Source organism: Bos mutus, chromosome 2, assembly GCF_027580195.1.
Source record: "Bos mutus isolate GX-2022 chromosome 2, NWIPB_WYAK_1.1, whole genome shotgun sequence".
NCBI classification, from domain to species: Eukaryota; Metazoa; Chordata; class Mammalia; order Artiodactyla; family Bovidae; genus Bos; species Bos mutus.
This window is the reverse complement of record NC_091618.1, coordinates 20,589,773-20,607,794: the sequence shown is the minus strand read 5'-3', so window position 1 is coordinate 20,607,794 and position 18,022 is coordinate 20,589,773. Positions and strand designations below refer to the sequence as shown.

The 18,022-nt window shown below is 42.6% G+C and overlaps 1 protein-coding gene across 1 annotated transcript in view; it reads right to left on the bottom strand.

The window, feature by feature from the left end:
* Positions 1-18,022, bottom strand: part of COL4A4 (collagen type IV alpha 4 chain) — a 150,832-nt gene that overhangs the window by 96,406 nt on the left and 36,404 nt on the right. The window contains exons 5-9 of the mRNA XM_070385778.1: positions 8,457-8,591; positions 7,287-7,331; positions 6,071-6,187; positions 2,452-2,520; positions 1,094-1,129 (exon numbers count right to left, since the gene is read on the bottom strand). Coding sequence (XP_070241879.1) covers positions 1,094-1,129; positions 2,452-2,520; positions 6,071-6,187; positions 7,287-7,331; positions 8,457-8,591 — 402 coding nt within the window. The remainder of the gene's footprint in view (positions 1-1,093; positions 1,130-2,451; positions 2,521-6,070; positions 6,188-7,286; positions 7,332-8,456; positions 8,592-18,022) is intronic.

Here is an 18,022-nt window from a genome sequence, read left to right as displayed (position 1 = left end):
GGATGGCATCACCAACTCAGTGGACATGAGTCTGAGTAAACTCCAGGAGTTGGTGATGGACAGGGAGGCCTGGTGTGCTGCAGTCCATGGGGTCACAAAGAGTCGGACACGACTGAGTGACTGAACTGAACATTAAATTAAAATATTAATGTAGTTATACTCTATTCTTTCAACATGCCTAAAGGATCAACGTGAATAGGAATGCCCCCAATTCAAGATCAAGACAATTCAGCCTTAAACAATTTTCTGGAACATGTTAAGTTGTGGCCTGATACACAAATTCACAAGGAAGGGTAATAGCTGGGCAGTTCTAGAAGTATGAACAGAGGCACTCTGTTCTCCAGCTCACCCTGCCCACATCCGATGATTTGTGAGCATGCAGTGGCATTCCTCTCTCCTAGAGGATGAACTGCTACTTATTTTAACATTGATACTGAGGTATCTCATTGAAAACATTGCAATGAGCTTCCGGAGTAGGAAGAGAACCAACCTGGGAAATAATCCCATCAACAGCCAGAAGTAACTAAATGAAATTACGGTGAACCATTAGGAGGCAAAATTGCTTTCAGCTTTAGTCTTGTGAACACTGATGAATTGGAACAAGTCTAATCACTGAATTACAAATTCCAGGAACATGAGGATGGTGAAAAATATTAAACACAATATACAATTACTGATTCAGCAGGCAAAAATTGCTTTCACTGGACATATATGATTTAGGTAGTTTCAAAGAGGTACATTTTCCTAAAAGTGACTGTGGCTACCTGAGCAATACCAAATGGTCACTGCAAGACAGAAGAGGCAGAGAAGCAGGAGCCAGCTGAGATTCAAGGATGGCCCCTTGAGCCTGTGATCAGTGCAGTCACAAAGGGCCTTGTGTTTGATTTAAAGCTCTGCTGTCATCATCTTGAAATTTGTAATAATTTTTGAACAAGAGACCTACATTTTCATTTTGCACCGAGCGGGCCCTGCAAATCTAGGTAACCTGTCTTGCTAGTGGGGTTAGGTTAGTGGGGACCTACTAACCTACTAGTGGGGACCATAGGTTATTTGAGGAGCAAACGGAAGCTCTGGGCCTGCCCCAAGGACTTACTGGTGAGCCGGGAGGTCCTGGGTCCCCTCTGTCGCCCTGCAACAGTAGCGGTACAACGCATTAGAAGAGCAACACTGTTCCCCTCAAACACACAGGACGTGAAAAGAAGAAACACACACACGCAGGAATTATCTGGACAGTCTGTGCAGTTTGCTTAGTTTGTCAGCACAGAACAGACAGCTGTGGATAGAGCTCTGTGGAGGCGCTTTCCTGGTTTTAGTCTTAAGCCCCGAACTGCACTTCTACTCATTTGAAACCAACCAACACCAGGGAAAGGTGTGAGGACGTGAAGGTGTGAGGACGTGGAACCATTTGCAGGGCGGGAATAGAGACGGCAGCGTACAGAACGGACACGTGGACACGGGAGGGGAGGGTGGCACGAACTGGGAGATCAGGACTGAGATATATTCACTACCAGGCGTAAAAGAGATAGCTAGGGGGAAGCTGCCGTAACCACAGAGGCTCCGCTTGGTGCTCTGTGATGACCTGGAGGGGAGGGATGGGAGGCGGGGTGGGAGGGCAGGCCCCCGAGGGAGGGAATATGTGTACATATGGCTGATTCCCTTTGTTGTACAGTGGAGGCTAACACAACATTGTAAGCAACTATACTCCAATAAAAATAAATTATGAATTTTTTAAAAGAGGATTTCATCTTTCATTTCTAAATCCTCACTTGAACGGTTCCATTTCATCAGCGTTTAACCATCTCTCTTCTGATTGGCAGAGCTTGGCTGCCTTAACGGACGCTTTGTTATCACCCCAGAGCAGGTGTAAAGGGAATTTGTGTTGCAATTCTCTCACACCTGTTTTGTGCTCATCTACCGTTTCGTGACTCTGTCCTGAGACTTTACCTACTTTTAAAAAATCAAGGAGTGTATATTCTCTTGAATATGGGCTTCCCCGCCCCCACCTCCCCGCAAAATGTAAAATACATTGTAAAACATTCATACGGTAAAATTTAATATTTCAATCATTTTTAAGTGCACAGTTCTGTGGCATTAAATACATTCATCATGTTATATAACCATTACCAGCTTCCATTGTCAAAACTTTTCATTTCTTCAGTGGAAACTTTGTACCAACTAAATATGAGCTGCCTAGTCCTCCTCCCTCCAGTCCCTGACAAGCACCATTCTGCTCCCCAACTTTATGAATCCAACTACTGTAAGAACCTCCTCTAAGTGGAAATCACCCCTTTTGTGTCCTTTTTTGACCGGTTTATTCCACTCAGCATAATGACCACAGGGTTCATCCATGTTGTAGCATTCCAAAGGAAATCTCAGGCCATGTGTTTTCTACATGGGTTTACCTGTATGGAAAAAAATTCATTTGAAATCCACCCTGATCATAGCACTTACCTGCATACCTTTAGTGGCACCTAAAATGAACACTGAATTTCCTTTTTCTCCTTTTTCTCCAGGAAGGCCCTGAAAACAAAATATTCACTTGAGAGAGGAAAAGAGCATATTACTATTTCTGTATTTTCTTTAGCAACTGAAATATTACCAATAAAATTACTGTTATAATCATATTTCACTAGTGGAGATTATTTTATTCTCATTATTATTATCATCCTCAGTTACTCATATATACTTATTTAATATTTGCTTAAGATTAAGGAATCTCCTAAGATGGAATATCTACTAATATATTCATAAACATATTATAAATATTTATTATACATTATAAATATATTATATATTTATATAGGTTATACATAATGCTAATATATTTATAGCTATTTGCTTATTATTCAGCAGAAAAATTGCATTTTTCCTTACAACATAATGTATATAGTACTTGGATTATTCTTATAAGTAAATAACATTGAAGTTGTCAGTTAATAATTTATGCCTCAGAAATAGCAAAAAAATTATTTTATCCATTTAACTATTTGTATTCAAAACAGAGCTTAGGTACCCTTTAGATTAGCTTTTTTAAAAAAATAACCTGTTTCTTTTAGAAGGTTTTTGCATGTAGCTGCAAGTTTGTTTACTTAGAGTAATTTTTAAAAGTGATCAAAACACCTTAATGTACTTTCACCCCAAAGTTTCCCTATTTAGTATCTTAATGTCCTGCTACTGCTACTGCTAAGTCACTTCAGTCGTGTCCGACTCTGTGCGACCCCATAGATAGCAGCCCACCAGGCTCCCCCGTCCCTGGGATTCTCCAGGCAAGAACACTGGAGTGGGTTGCCATTTCCTTCTCCATCTTAATGTCCTACTTAATATCTTAATACATCGTAAGTTGGTTGCTCAGTCACTCAGTCGTGTCTGACTCTTTGTGACCCCTTGGGCTATAGCCTGCCAGGCTCCTCTGTCTATGGAATTTTCCAGGCAAGAATATTGGAGTGAGGTGCCATTATATCAAATTTCTATGAAGCACATACAGGTTTCAAAGTTAATCCCTGTTAGGAGAGTGTTTGACTTTGCTTCCAAAAGGAGATAACTAGAGTTTCGTGGTAAATTACACCATCAGTTTCCTTGAGACATCAGATTCGCTTATACAGACAAGTGTTGCTTCTCACAGTTCCAATATGTGTGTTTCAGTTCCACAAATAAGTTATATCACACCAGTCCTCCAACCAGTGGCTTCAAATTTCAGTTACCATTGTGTATTAACTGAGTCAACGCATAAAACACAAACATCACTGCTAGCTCAATGGTCCACAGATCGCTATATAAGTAACCGGTGAATCAAGATCACCAGCTGATCGTATCACTCCTCTCAAAGTCTACCAGTGCCCAGTCACTAACATCTGTTAGCTCACACAGAGACAGCGAAGTGTGTAGCTGTGTTGCCCCCTGCTTCCCTCCCAGTGACACACCCAAGTGACATTTCATGAAAATAAGTCATTGACAGAGAGGACTGGCCAACAAAGATGAAAAGGGAGTGAAAAATGCTAATACTGGAGGCGAAATTCAAACAGAATGTAAGTGGCGTTATGGGAAAAAGAGCCCTTGTGAGAGTGCTGTCACTACTGTCATTCAAGCCAGAGGAATTCAGCGAAGATAAACATATCCACGCAAAAGAAGGAAGCGGCTGTGACCAAAAGAATGAAGACGTACCAGAGGAAGTGACACAGACAGAAGAACCTCATGTTACAGAAACTCTTGGAGATATTTCACCACACTGGAAGCTGGTCCAAACTTGGAAAAGAGGGTGATATTCACCAAAGCACAGAAAACTCCTCCACTTCATGTCCTAAGTTACAGGACCAGGAGAAGGCAAGCCCAATTCAAACTGTCTTTGACAAGTTTTTACGAAGAAAGAAAACCCTTTAATTCTCAATGTTTCTAATGTTTTAGATTATAATGTGATAAATAAATATTAAGTTTTAAAATTACCCCTATATATTTATGATGTTTTAATGAGATATCTTAAAGGTCATGGAATAACAGTAATTTTCCCATTGGATGTTAAGGTTGCTTTGTGTGCCTTCGGATTGCATGCCATTATTAAAGTCTCAACTCCTGTGCAAAGTGAGGACCGCCCATGTATAAAATGGGTCAAGGGAAAAAAAAAATCACTTTACAAAGAGACCATTATGACAAACTTCAGTACTGTGATCAGAAGAACCTGCTGTGTTAAAGCTAAAATTGAGAATCCTGCTCTCTTGAGTGTTCATGGACGCTCAGTAGAAGGCGGTGTGATCCAATTTGAAGATCTTAAGAAATGTGCATTCACCAGACTGCACTTGCATATTCAAGGGGTTGAGTTTGAAAATAAATGGTGGTTGAGAAGCTTAACCATGGAAGTCCGTTGTGTTACTTGATACCACAAGAAAAAGGTGACTATGGAAATTCTTTTTTAAGCTCTGTGTTCAGACCATTTCCACTAGCACCTGGAACAAAAGGAAAATGCACAGAAGAAAGTAAGACGACTGGTGGTGATGAGAAAGCCTTTTATAAGGAATTCTGGGTGATGATATTTAATTAGGGAAGCAGAAAGGCTGAAAAACAGCCACAGAAAATCAGTTTTGAAAGGCCTAATCATCTCCAGTCTTTAAGTGAGAAAAGAGAGAAATGGGATATACGTGGTAGAGGAAAGAGTCATTCTTACTAAAGTTATATTTAAATAAAAGCGCAAACATTTGAAGGAAATAAAAAGCACTAAGAGCAGTAAAGGCCTCTTAAGTGCTGGATATTGTCAACTATTTCTGAACCTCCACTCCAAACTCCTGTCATTTATTTATTTATTTTGCATAATGGGGGCTAGAAAGCTAAACACTACATTTCCCAGACTGCTTTGCAGCTGGCTGTGAAGTAGGGTCCACCTGGGAGATGTACTTCTGAGATTTGGGAGGCAGAAATGAACAAAACATCCTCTTCTGGTACTGTTGATGCTGCCAAGCAGGAAGGTAGAAACCTAAGTGTTTGTTGGTGTCTTGAAGTGGGGATAAGAGGTAGTGGTTGAGGTGCAGGAGCGGCTTCTAACTTCTGGATCTCAGCTATGTGTGAGCCCCTGAAATCTTGCAGTGACCCCCTGAAATCTTGCAGTGACCCCAGAGTTTTAATCCTCCAACTGTTATATTAAGTGCCAAATTCCCTGTATTAAATTCCTTTCTGTTTGAAATACCTAGAGGGGTTTAAGTGGCTGCAGTGAACCCTGAAGGATAAACAACCTCAGTTTTGCTAACTGGCCTCCCTTCCCCTACTATCCATTCTCTATCCAGCAACCAGAAGCATCTTGGTAGAACATCAGTCAGATCAGATCACTTCCTTCCTTAAAACCATCCAGTGTCTTCCCATGTCATGGAAAAGAAAACCCAGCTTCCTTCCACAGTCTACAAGGCCCCATGTCAGCTACTGAGAGAGCTGTCATGTCAACTCTCTGTTCTTATCCTCCAGTCACCCCCATCTGTTCACCAGGCTCCTGGGATACTTGTAATAACTCTGTTTCTTGAACACATCAATTCTGTTCCCACTGAGGCTCTTTTCACTTGATTCCCACTAAAATGAGCTGTGGCTCTCTTACTGGGGGCCCTCGTGGGCCAAGAGCTCCTCTTTCTCCTGGAATCCCTGGATCACCTCTTGAGCCATTGTAGCCATCTATGCCAGGTCTGCCTCTGGATCCAGGAGGCCCTGGGTGCCCCTACAGAAAACAAAGTTATAGGTGAGTATTTTTGCAAGAATATAAAGATTGAAGGCAGGAGGAGAAGGGGACGACAGAGGATGAGATGGTTGGATGGCATCACCGACTCAATGGACATGAGTTTGAGTAAACTCCGGGAGTTGGTGATGGACAGGGAGGCCTGGCGTGCTGCAGTCCATGGGGTCACAAAGAGTCGGACATGACTGAGCAACTGAACTGAACTGATCATAACAAAACGGTTATGCAATATGGATACCCAGATTATGGCCTTTATGACTCACATGTTGTTCAGTTTTGTGAATCTTCCTTTCCCACCCACAAATACTATGTAGTACAGTGCATATGTGCATGCTGAGTCACATCAGTCATGTCCAACTCTTGGGACTCCTTGCGACCTCATGGACTGAACCCTGCCAGGCTCCTCTGTCCATTGGATTCTCCAGGCAAGAACACTGGAGTGGGTTGCCATGCCTTCCTCCAGGAGATCTTCCTGACCCAGGGATCGAACCCATGTCTCTTATGTCTCCTGCACTGGCAGATGGGTTCTTTACCCCTAGCACCACCTGGGAAGACATAAATTTATTTTCATACACTCTAATTTAAATTCATTTAGTTTGGAGTATTTTCAGAGATTTGGGAGGAAATCTTCCTTGAAATCCTCAGAAAGACTCTAATGAATTATAACTGTCGCCAAATACCTTTCTCTTCTTTCCTTTGATTTTCACATTAGAAATGAGAGCTTTAAGCCCACTCCCACCATTAGGACTCACAGCTAATAAAAAATTTCATAATGAGAATAAATTTATTTCCAGAAAATTATACTTGAGCTGACAAGTATATCTAGCTCATGTTCTAAAATGTTTTTCTCCAATCTGCTTGAAAACCTTGTTCTTCAAGTAAAGTGTTTTGGTCTCAGAGTTATTACACAAAATTGAAATGCATATACCCTGCCATTTATGAAAATAAGAAAATAAAGTTCGCCATTTGCTGTTGCTTTTGTTCATTTACTATATATCATATAAATACATTAGATCATGTGACTTTAAGGCTTTGATGAGTTTCTTCCCCCCCAAAATGGAGAAAACTTAAGGATACTTACAGGTATCCCATCCAGACCTGGAAATCCAGGAACTCCGGTTGGACCCTAAAATCCCAGAAAATAAAACAAAGATATAAAAGTTACTAAATTATTAGATTAACCAGTTGATTTACTTAAAAGCATTAGTAATTAATGGCTTGCTTTAAAAAAAAAACAACCCTTAATGGGCACTGTCATCTACTTTTACATTAAGGAGCTCAAATGCCAACATTTAGAAATCAGCATTGTGTTTCCTTCTTTTTGTACTTGGGAAGCCAACATGGCAGTATCAGTTCAAAGCATACAATACTGGATACTTAGAAATTCAACTTCCCAGAATCTCTTTATCCCAGAGAAACAAAACCTTAAATGTAAACATGGGTAATTGACAGGACTGTTTTTGCACACTTGCACTACAATAAGATCTCAAATTCTCAGCAGAGAATAAAGAATAGTTTTATCTCCATATTATAGCATATTATACAAAGTTTCTAAAGGAATAAGTTCAATCTACATCAATTGATATGGAGTGATTTCCAAGCCATGTGATTGAGTGGAAAAAGAAAAGACTCAGCATGATACACATAATATCATTTAGGTTTTTGAAAAAGTCATAAAGAAAACCACTCCTCACTGGATACATTCATGCTTTTTCATATCATTTTATTTATTTATTTTATCTGGGATTGTGCTGGGTCTTTGTGCTGCACAGCCTCTTCTCCAGCTGTGGCGAGTGGGGATTACTTTCTAGTTGTCATGCTTGGGCTTCTCATTGCGGTGGTTTCTCTTGTTGTGGAGCATGGACTCCCCGGATTGTGGTCTTGAGCAGATGCGGCTCCTGGACTCTAGGGCACAGGCTCAGTGGTGCACGGGCTTAGTAGCTCTGTGGCATGTGGGATCTTCCCAGATCAGGGACCAAACCCGTGTCTCCTGCATTGGCAGGCGGATTCTTCACCACTGAGCCACCAGGGAAGCCTGACATGCTCTTCTCTCTAAGTATCTAGAAAACATCCAGAGAGGCATGCTCCTCTGGAAAGGGGGCTAGAAATAAGGGCTGATTATACAAGAGGGCTTCAGGCTTAATTTTTATAAGGTGCAAATAGGTACTACTTGTGATTATACCAAAAAAAAAATGTCGTATAGCAACGCTGGTGAGTGGTTAATGAGTCTTTCACTTAGGAAGAGGCTTACCTTGTCACCTACGTCACCTGCTGCTCCAGGACGGCCACTGTCACCTTTCATCCCTTTCTCCCCTGGGATCCCAGTGGGTCCCGGTGGTCCCAGGGGTCCAATAGGACCCTGTGGCCCTGCTGGTCCCGGTTGACCCTAAGAAGAAAGATTAAAAAGGTAAGGGGAGTGGTGTGTGAGCCTTAAGTAGAGTTTTCTAACACAAATATACGGTGACTTGGGTTTACAGAAGACTGTAAAATTAAAGATGGAGCAAATTTTAATAACAGAAGGACAAATGATGAATTAATTGCCAAAAAAGAAAGGAATGTTGTCTTTTTCAATCTGAATCAAAGCTTTACAGTAAATTTGAATCACTGCATGTGCATACACACACATCTATATACTGATTATAGTCCTCTTATTCTTTTCATTCTGTCATTGAAAATTAAAAATTTATTTGGCTGCATTTGCCATGCATGGACTCTCCAGCCGTGGCACAGGAGCTCAGTAGTTGTGGCATGTGGGATCCTAGTTCCCTGACCAGGGATTGAACCCACATCCCCGGCATCACAAGGAGACCACCAGGGAAGTCCCCTGAAGTAAGTAATTTTTAAATGAAGTCTCATTAACATTATGTTAGTGACACAAGAGTGAGGAAAAACTGCCAGATCTTTCATTTCCTTCAAATGGCTAATGATTTGTCTGCCTTTTTAGAGAGAAACATTTCTTTTTTAGCTGATTTTATCTGCTCTCTTATCCCTAATTTGGAAGCTGGCTCTCCTCGTCACATTATTTTTATGCAGTCTAACTTCCTTTCCATGAATGAAAATATCACCTTTTATTTTAGGCAAAGAAGTTTCAGGAACTCAGCTCTCCCCCTGAACACACAGTGGGAATATCTCTGGGGCAAAGATGAGGAAAGCTCTCTCTTTAAGCCTGTTCCCCTTTGCATTTAGATGCACTGATGCCATGAATGCATGTTCAGCTACCACAGCGAATCTCACAACTCTTTCTATTCTGAAGTAGGCAGGCTGATGTATCTCAGCGTTAGTTTCTCTGATCAGTTTCCAGATGATCATATCTAGCTTCCTCCTTGACATCTTGAATACAATGGTTGTTGTTGCTGGTCGTTCAGTCGTGTCTTTGTGGCCCCTCCAGGCTCCTCTGTCCATGGAATTCTCCAGGCAAGAATACTGGAGTGGGTAGCCATTCCCTTCTTAAGGGGGATCTTCCTGACCCAGGGATCAAACCCAGGTCTCCTGCATTGCAGGCAGATTCTTTACCGTCTGAGCCACCAGGGAAGCCTCAAATACAATGATACCTCTAGCTTAAAAAAAAAATGCAAAATAGAACTTCTAATTTTTCTCCCCAGATCTGATCTTCCATTCACCTTCTCCAGCTCCAGAAAATTAGGGATCACCCTTGTTATTCCTCTTTCTCCCACTCTACATTTAACCCATGCTCAGTTCCTAGCCATTTCACTTCTAAAAGAGATCTGAAGCCTCCCCACCTCACTGTCTGCTGCCTTGCTGCCACACTGGTCCAGCCAGCATCAGTGAGACCTGCACTCTAGGCTCCCAAGTAGTTCTCCAGCTTCCTTTTACCCACTCCTGGCCTTTCTCCAAGTGGCATTAAAGCAGAAATCAGATCATAGCATGGCCCTGCTTTTCAAGTTCTCCTTGCCTTCCCACTGCAAGCAAAATAAACCCCGTGCTCCTCACCTTCCAGGCCTCACAGAGTGTGGCCTCAGATTCCCTTGCGCCCTGTGCTGTGCCCGCCCCACACTCACTGCATCCAGCACGCTGCTCTTATCTGTCCCAGGGCCTCGGTGCAAGCACTTCCTCGAAGGCTCTTTCCCTAGATCTGCACATGACATGAGTCTCTCCTGAACCGCCACCAGTGAAGGAGGATTCTCAGTTCATCCACATCCCCATTAGTCTCCAGCAGGGCACTCGGTCTACTTCCTTCTTAAGATCTTAGCATTTCACATTTTTTTTAACTTTTGGCCCTTCCTCACAGCCTGTGGGATCTTAGTTCCCCGACCAGGGATCGAACACCCCCCTCTGCATTACAGTCTTAACCACTGGACTACCAGGGAAGTCCCTCACAGTTTTACAATTATGTATTTGCTCATCAGTTCATTGTCTGCTCTCCAATGAGATACTAGTACCATGAGGGTGGGGACATCTGCTCACCATATAAGTCTTCTATCTACCACCTGCCATGGCCTTTGGCTCAGGAATGAATGAATGAATGAAGGGTTCGTGTGGCGGTCACTATGCTCTCAGGCTTGGTGGTCCAGCCTGACCATCCATCCACTCCAGAAACACCCTACCTCGACCCTGGAAAGTGATTTTTGAACTTTGCAAAAAGGAATGCTATCAAATGTAATGTTTATGACATATTCCTTGATTTTATACTTCAAATTTATTTTTATAAAATAACCCATGTATGGGAATTATGAGGCTCTTTGAATGAACTTTAGAATCTAAAGTCAGGGTTTCTAAATGATACTTCCAGCCTCCGCATTCAATCTCTGTCTATAATTTGGTGTGAGCAGAGAGTATCTTAGATTCAAATGTTTTTTAAAATAACTCACTTTGCAGTCTTAAGATAACACCTCTAGATGAGGTGAAGAGAAGCTTTTCAATGAGAAGTTTATAACAGTGAATTCGCCAGTGCAGGGTGATCTGGCCACATGACACCGTGTGCTGTGCACACACATGTCCAGCTGTGTTGTCTAATTCAGATTCAATCCCTGGATTGGGAAGATCCCGTGGAGAAGGGAAGAACACCTGTTCCAGTATTCTTGCTTGGAGAATCCCACACAGAGGAGCCTGGGGGGCTACAGTCTATGGAGTCGCAAAGAGTCAGACATGACTTAGTGACTGAATAACAAAAACCACCAGTGTGCACAGGACCCTGCCCAAGAATGTAGAGCCAGCCTTTGAGTGTGTGGGGCCCAGGGGAAAAAGATTTTTTGAAGAGTCCTATCTACATGAAAATTTGAATCATCTGAAATCAGTGTGTAAGCACCATTCTGGTGACCCAATCTCAGGAATCCTATGAATGAAATCCCACAAGGGGGCGAGTGAGACTGTTCTATTAGGCGGCCACCCTCTTGACACCAGGGCCAGTCATGGGCCCCAGCCCTGAGCATGAGCCCCAGAGCTCCTCATGTACTCAACCCCCAAAGGATAAACAGAGTGCATCCTGTTGAAACTACTTAAAGCCCAAGCTGGAGCTGCCACTGCCTGAGTACCACTTAAGCGAACTTCCATAACTTTTCTGTCCCTGTGAATGATCCACAGGACTGAAAATGGGGTCTGTCCACTCAGCCAATCCCCTAACACCAAGCTGACCCTGGACTCTATGCTTTCTTCCTCATTCCTTTTTTCATTATTGACAACCTTTAACATCTGCCTACATTTTGTAAGTCAAAATCATACTTTATTCGTACTTTCCCTTCTCTTCATGCATTTTCATTATCATTAGAATAGCTGCTATTCCTTGAGCACCCATAAAAATACTATAAGCTTAGAATTTTCAAGGAAGCTTAAATGTATACATAAGTGTTACAGAAAAGACAACAACAAAATATAAAATCTAATCATATGGGCCCCATCCATTTAGGGGCACTTTGAAGGCGTATCTATTTACTCTAGATATTATACAGTTTCTAAACTACAATCTAAATGTCAGCATAAATAATGACTTCAGCTGACCTTTTCTACGTGTTAATTAATCTCAGTTGGTTTTGGTTAATTACCATAAGGCTCAGGAAATAACTGCTTTTTCATTAAGTTTGGAAATTATCTGTCTTACATATCATTTATATAAAAAGTTCTAAATTATCTATTGTGGACACTGTACTTTACAAAACCTATGATCTAAAAACAACAAAATGCATGTCTGGACAGAAAAGGGGAACAGAAAGGACAGCCAACTCACTGGCTATAATTCTCTTTAATGTATTTCGCTTTAGACACGCGATGCCGAGTCCAAGCCTAATGGAACTTTGGAAAGAAAAAGAAAAGGGGTGGAAATACTGAGCACAGTGGCAAGAATGATAAAACTGCCTTCAATATAGAAGTGTGTCCTGATTGAGAACACGCCAGCTAAAACACCCTTAAACAGAAATACATCGAGCGATGGTAATTTGTATCATTAAATTCTCCGTCCCTCGTTTTGCCACCTCCCTAGCCCTGATCGGTCACACTGACATCCCTGAACGAGGGATGTCAAGCTCCGTTCTTTCACAGGCTTCTGTGTCCTGTCCCTGAAGTGCCCCTGCCATGCCCCCCAAGTAATCTCTCACTCCTCCCCTAGAAAAACCCCGCTGTCTGCTACCCTCACCCCACACCCTTCAGAATGAGATGCTTGTCCAAGATGCCTGCGTAATGACACTTCCCATCCACTCCTGTGATCACCTCTTTGTCTCTGTGTCCCCAGCCCCACACCCACCAGACCAGAGCTCCTGGCAGACAGAGTCTAGGTGCCCGAGGCCATGATGCAAGAAAGGCAGAGAACAACATTTAACAAAATCACGTGGTCAGATCCCCCACCCAACCCGAGGGAAGACTGTCCAGGATCTGCTTTCCCCTGGCTCTGAACTGCTGTCCCTGGAAGTGGCTGAGAGTAGGGATGAGGACCTGAGATGACTCCACCCGGGCTGAGCAGAGCAGTGGCCCTGAACGCTGCCCTGTTGGTGTCTGTGGTTGCTGAGATCTGACATAGGGGTCTTCCTTCAACCACACTAAACTGCACATACAACCCCTACCGTGTAAGTGAAAAATCTAACAGAGAGCATTAAAGGCCTCCCTTCTACGGGATAGACTTTGCGTTTTGTTCTACATGCAGTGCTGTTTTTTTCCTCTTAATCGTTATCTTATTACAGAATACATCTTAAAAAATACTCTAAAACCTTGTATACCAGTATTAAATATGCCAGAAAGCTGTTCACAAAAACTTTCCGAGCACCAATATTTGAAATAGTCATTGTGAGTTTATCTAATCTGAGTAAATCATTTATCCACAGTGATGGAATGATTCCACTTTCATTAAATCACTTCATATAAAAGAAGGGATCACTAAAAGAAAACATGTTTAAGAGTTGAGCTTACTAATTTATCAGGCAACACTAAAAGTAACTTCATGATGAATAGACATAAATAAGGGGATGACAGAGGATGAGATGGTTAGACAGCATCACTGACTCAGTGGATGTGAATTTGAGCAAACTCTAGGAGATAGTGAAGGACAGTGCTGCCGTCCACGGGGTTACAAAGAGTCGGAGGCAACTTAGCAACTGAACAAGACAAGACACTTCCGTAACTACAGAATCATTAAATAATCACAAGAACTTTGCATCTCTAAAAAAAGGTTTTTTTGTTTTTTTTTTTAAGAACTATTCCACTCCTACCCTTGCACTTTTCACCCATGCTAGGCAATGGAGCGTTGCATTTCAGTCACTAGCAAAAAGAAAAAAATGCCCAAGGGAATGAATGGCTGGCTGTCAGAGGTAGGGTCTCTGAATTTTTTCTTTCTTTTTTTGCTACTGTGGGTCTGGAATTGCCTCTGTGGTTTATGACCTTCAGTGAGAGACAGTGAAGTCAGAAAAAGGATTCACTGAATCCAGAAAGGACAATCGGCCTGACAGCCGAGGAAGCTCTGGCATGCCATGGGAAGCCGCCAGGCCATGGCTTTCTACCCAAAGGCCAGCCGGACGCCGAGTCATCAGACCCATTCACGTGCCTCCCCACTGTGGCTGCAGCCGCACCGGGCTCTCGGGCCAGCTGAACAAATAAAGGCTGAAGGCGATCGGAGTGGACACTGGCTCCCACGCCTGCCTGGCTCTCAGAGGCCAGAGCATTCCTTTAGGATTCCCCCTCATTAACCGTCCGTGTCAGATGCGTCTCTTGAGCTGGGCTAGGAACAAACTATCTTTATTTCACGACATTTAGTAGACGAGACCAACAGAGAAGACGATATGTACATTTTTAACACCTAAATATTCAAATCAGCCTTTTGGGCTGCCACTGGTCTGCTTGCTTCCAGGAAGCAAACCCTAAGAGGAACGGAGGGACATAGGTGCACCCGTGGCTGATTCATGTTGATGTATGGCAAGAACCACCACAATATTGGAAAGTCATTTTACTTAAAATAAATTAAAAAAAAAAAAGAAATCCTTCATCTATTGAGCAGTGTGAGGACTGGGAGAAATAGCTACAGAAAGACAATGGCAGATGCACATACAATCACACTCTTTCTGCCACTACTTCTTGCTCTTTTAGAATCGGAGAATCGGTGCAAGAAGTCTGAGTGAATGAAATGAATGAACAAACAAGAAAGATGTCTTTATTATACTGTTGTTGTTTAGTCACTAAAGTGAAAGTGAAGTCACTCAGTCGTGTCCGACTCTTGCAACCCCACGGACTGTAGCCCACCAGGCTCCTCTGTCCATGGGATTTTCCAGGCGAGAATATGGGAGTGGGTTGCCATTTCCTTCTCCAGGATATCTACCCAACCCAGGGATTGAACCCAGGTGTCCCGTATTGTAGGCAGACATTTTACCGTCTGAGCCAGAAAGTAAAAATGAAAGTGAAGTCACTAAGCCATGTCCAACTCTTTTGCAACCCCATGAACTGTAGCCTGCCAGGCTCCCCTGTTTTTGCTTGGAATTTTCCAGGCAAGAATACTGGAGCGGATTGTCAATTTCTTCAGGGGATCTTCTGGACTCAGGGATTGAACCCACATCTGCTGCATCTCCTGCATTGACAGGTAGATTCTTTACCACTGAGCCATCTGGAAAGCCTTTTATCACACTGTTTACACATAAATTTCCAAATCACTCTTGGCCAATAAGACCATGACATTGACTGTCAAAAGTGTCGCAGGAAGGGAAAGGTATTTATTTATTAAGCTGGGTTATACACCTGCGGTGTCCATATATTACTTCACTTAATCCAACCAGCAGCCCTGAGGACTGTGGATTATTATCCCTGTATAAATAAGGAAAGTCCACATACAACAGTGTTCATCAAATTAGTTAAAGACCTCTATTTTTGTTCTCAAATCTAATGTCCTAGTCCCATCCTGTATCTCTGACCGTTCTCTAGAAACTTCCTTGAACCTTCTTCCCTGTACATTCACACTCATCATGTCAGAAGCTGAGGTCACCACGCCCAGACTGGTTTTCCTGCCTTTTTCCTCCCTGACTCAGCAGACGGCAGCTTGGGTTTCTTCCACCAGCTAAGCTCACCACCCAGCTGTCAGCTTTGCCGACCTTCTATCCCTCCTTCTCCCAAGACCAAGTCTATCGCTTCTTTCTCTGAATTAATTCTCAGATGTCTGTCCCTCTGTCACCCCACTGTGGAGGCCCTGGGTCACGGTCTGGTCATCCACATGGGCGACCCACGCACCAGCCTCCCCCGCTTCCCTAAGTCCAGTCTCCCCCTCACTTGCACATACCAATGTCAACTAACCCTTAGTCTTCCCTTTGCTGTGTCCATGCTTCCATCAACACTGCAGTGAGCACAGCCCATCCTCCTCCACCCCAGCAAACCGTGGTCCCTAAGCATCTGCACCCACACCCTGTCCTCCAGTCACATTTGTGTATTCTCTTTGCCTGAAGGAATAGCAGCCTTGGCCCATTTGTAGCTCATATTCAACCTTCCCCCAACCCAAATTATGATGACAACAACAATGACGATGCTAGGACACCCTTCACTGAGCACTCACTCCATTCTGGTCCCTGAAAATGTACTGTGCCTTCCTTGCATGGAATCCTCACATCCTTAGAGCACAAAGACATCCACTGTCTACTTGTCCTAAATGACAAAGCCTAGGCTCAGAGAGATGAAGGCCACTTGGCCACCACCTGGAGAAGCAGAGCCACACCCGACTTCAAAGCCGCTGCTTCCCTTTTCACTACAGTCCTCATCAACTTCACTCTTGTATAAACTCTCATATCCACCGTCAAACAATTAATACCCACATAAGCTTAGCACTTATTTCTCATTATTGTTTTATGCATGTTATTTTAATATCTACTTGGGGTGATGTTGTCCAGTAAAATTATTGGGACCAGGAATCTGTGTAATAAAACCACCCCCAGCCCACTTTGGCCACTGCCTTCCACAGTATAGTTAAACATACACTCAAGCACTTATTTATAATTGAAATTAACAAAGAAGTGTTTGCACCCAACCCTGTCTTTTTAATTCTTGATTGTAATTCAACAATTATGCCACTAGGTGGCACTATAACATCACTTAAAGCTCAGTTCAGTTCAATTCAGTTCAGTCGCTCAGTCGTGTCCGACTCTTTGCGACCACATGAATCCTAGCAGGCCACCTCCCTGTCTATCACCATCTCCCGGAGTTCACTCAGACTCAGGTCCATCGAGTCGGTGATGCCATCCAGCCATCTCATCTCAAGGCAAGAATACTGAAGTGGTTTGCCATTCCCTTCTCCAGTGGACCACAGTCTGCCAGACCTCTCCACCATGACCCGCCCGTCTTGGGTGGCCCCACAGGGCATGGCTTAGTTTCATTGAGTTAGACAAGGCTGTGGCCCTAGTGTGATTAGATTGCACTTAAAGCTCAACTAGGCCTTAATGTGCAGCCTGAACCCTTTAGGGGTGCCTCCAAAGTCCTCCTCTATTGCAGAAACAACTGCTGGAGATATAGGAGGATCATAAAATAAATAACATAAAAGGTGTTACTCAAAGAGTGGACAGTCCAAGGAGACCAGACTGCAACGGCAAAGTGTTTTCTTGTGCCTTAAGTTCACCTCACTCAATGAAGGAACAAATTGGTCAGTTAAGTCTGTAACATCACTGACTCAGGATTTTCAGCTGTGTTTTAAAAAAAATTTTAATGGAGGTAAAATGAATATTTTTTTTCATTAATATAAGCAGGACAATAATGTGTTCTCCCAAATCATGTAAAATTCATTTATTAATGTCTTTTAATTTGATAAATAGGCTGTATTTTTGTATCATTTTTTTCCAGTTTTTTTTGGAGGGCCACACCTCAAAGTTTGTGGGATTTTAGTTCCCTTGGGCCCATGGCAGTGAAAGTGCAAAGCCCTAACCAGCGGACAGACAGGTTAATTCCCCATGGGATACATCTTAAACTTAACACAGTGCTGTATCAAGTGTATCATTAAAACTGGAAGAAAGGGAATTCCCAGGATCTCAGTTCCATTCCTGGTCAGGGAATTAAGATCCTGCATGCAGAGTGGCAGAGCCAAATTTAAAAAAATAAAAAAGATGTACAGCATAATGATTCAACTCACATACATCATGAAATCACAATAAGGTTAGTGAACATTCCTCACCTCATATAATATAGATTAAAAATAAAAGAAAAAAGTTGTTTATTTAAGAGGAAGCTTGATGCAATGGGGAAAAATGCTGTACTGAGAAGTAGAAGACATGGCTTTGATAAGGTCACCCACCTACTATACAGCATGGGAAACTATCTTCAATAGCCTGTTTGGAAAAGAATCTGAAAAAGAATGTGTGTGTGTGTGTGTGTGTGTGTAACTGAATCTCTTTGCTATATACCTTAACACTGTAAATC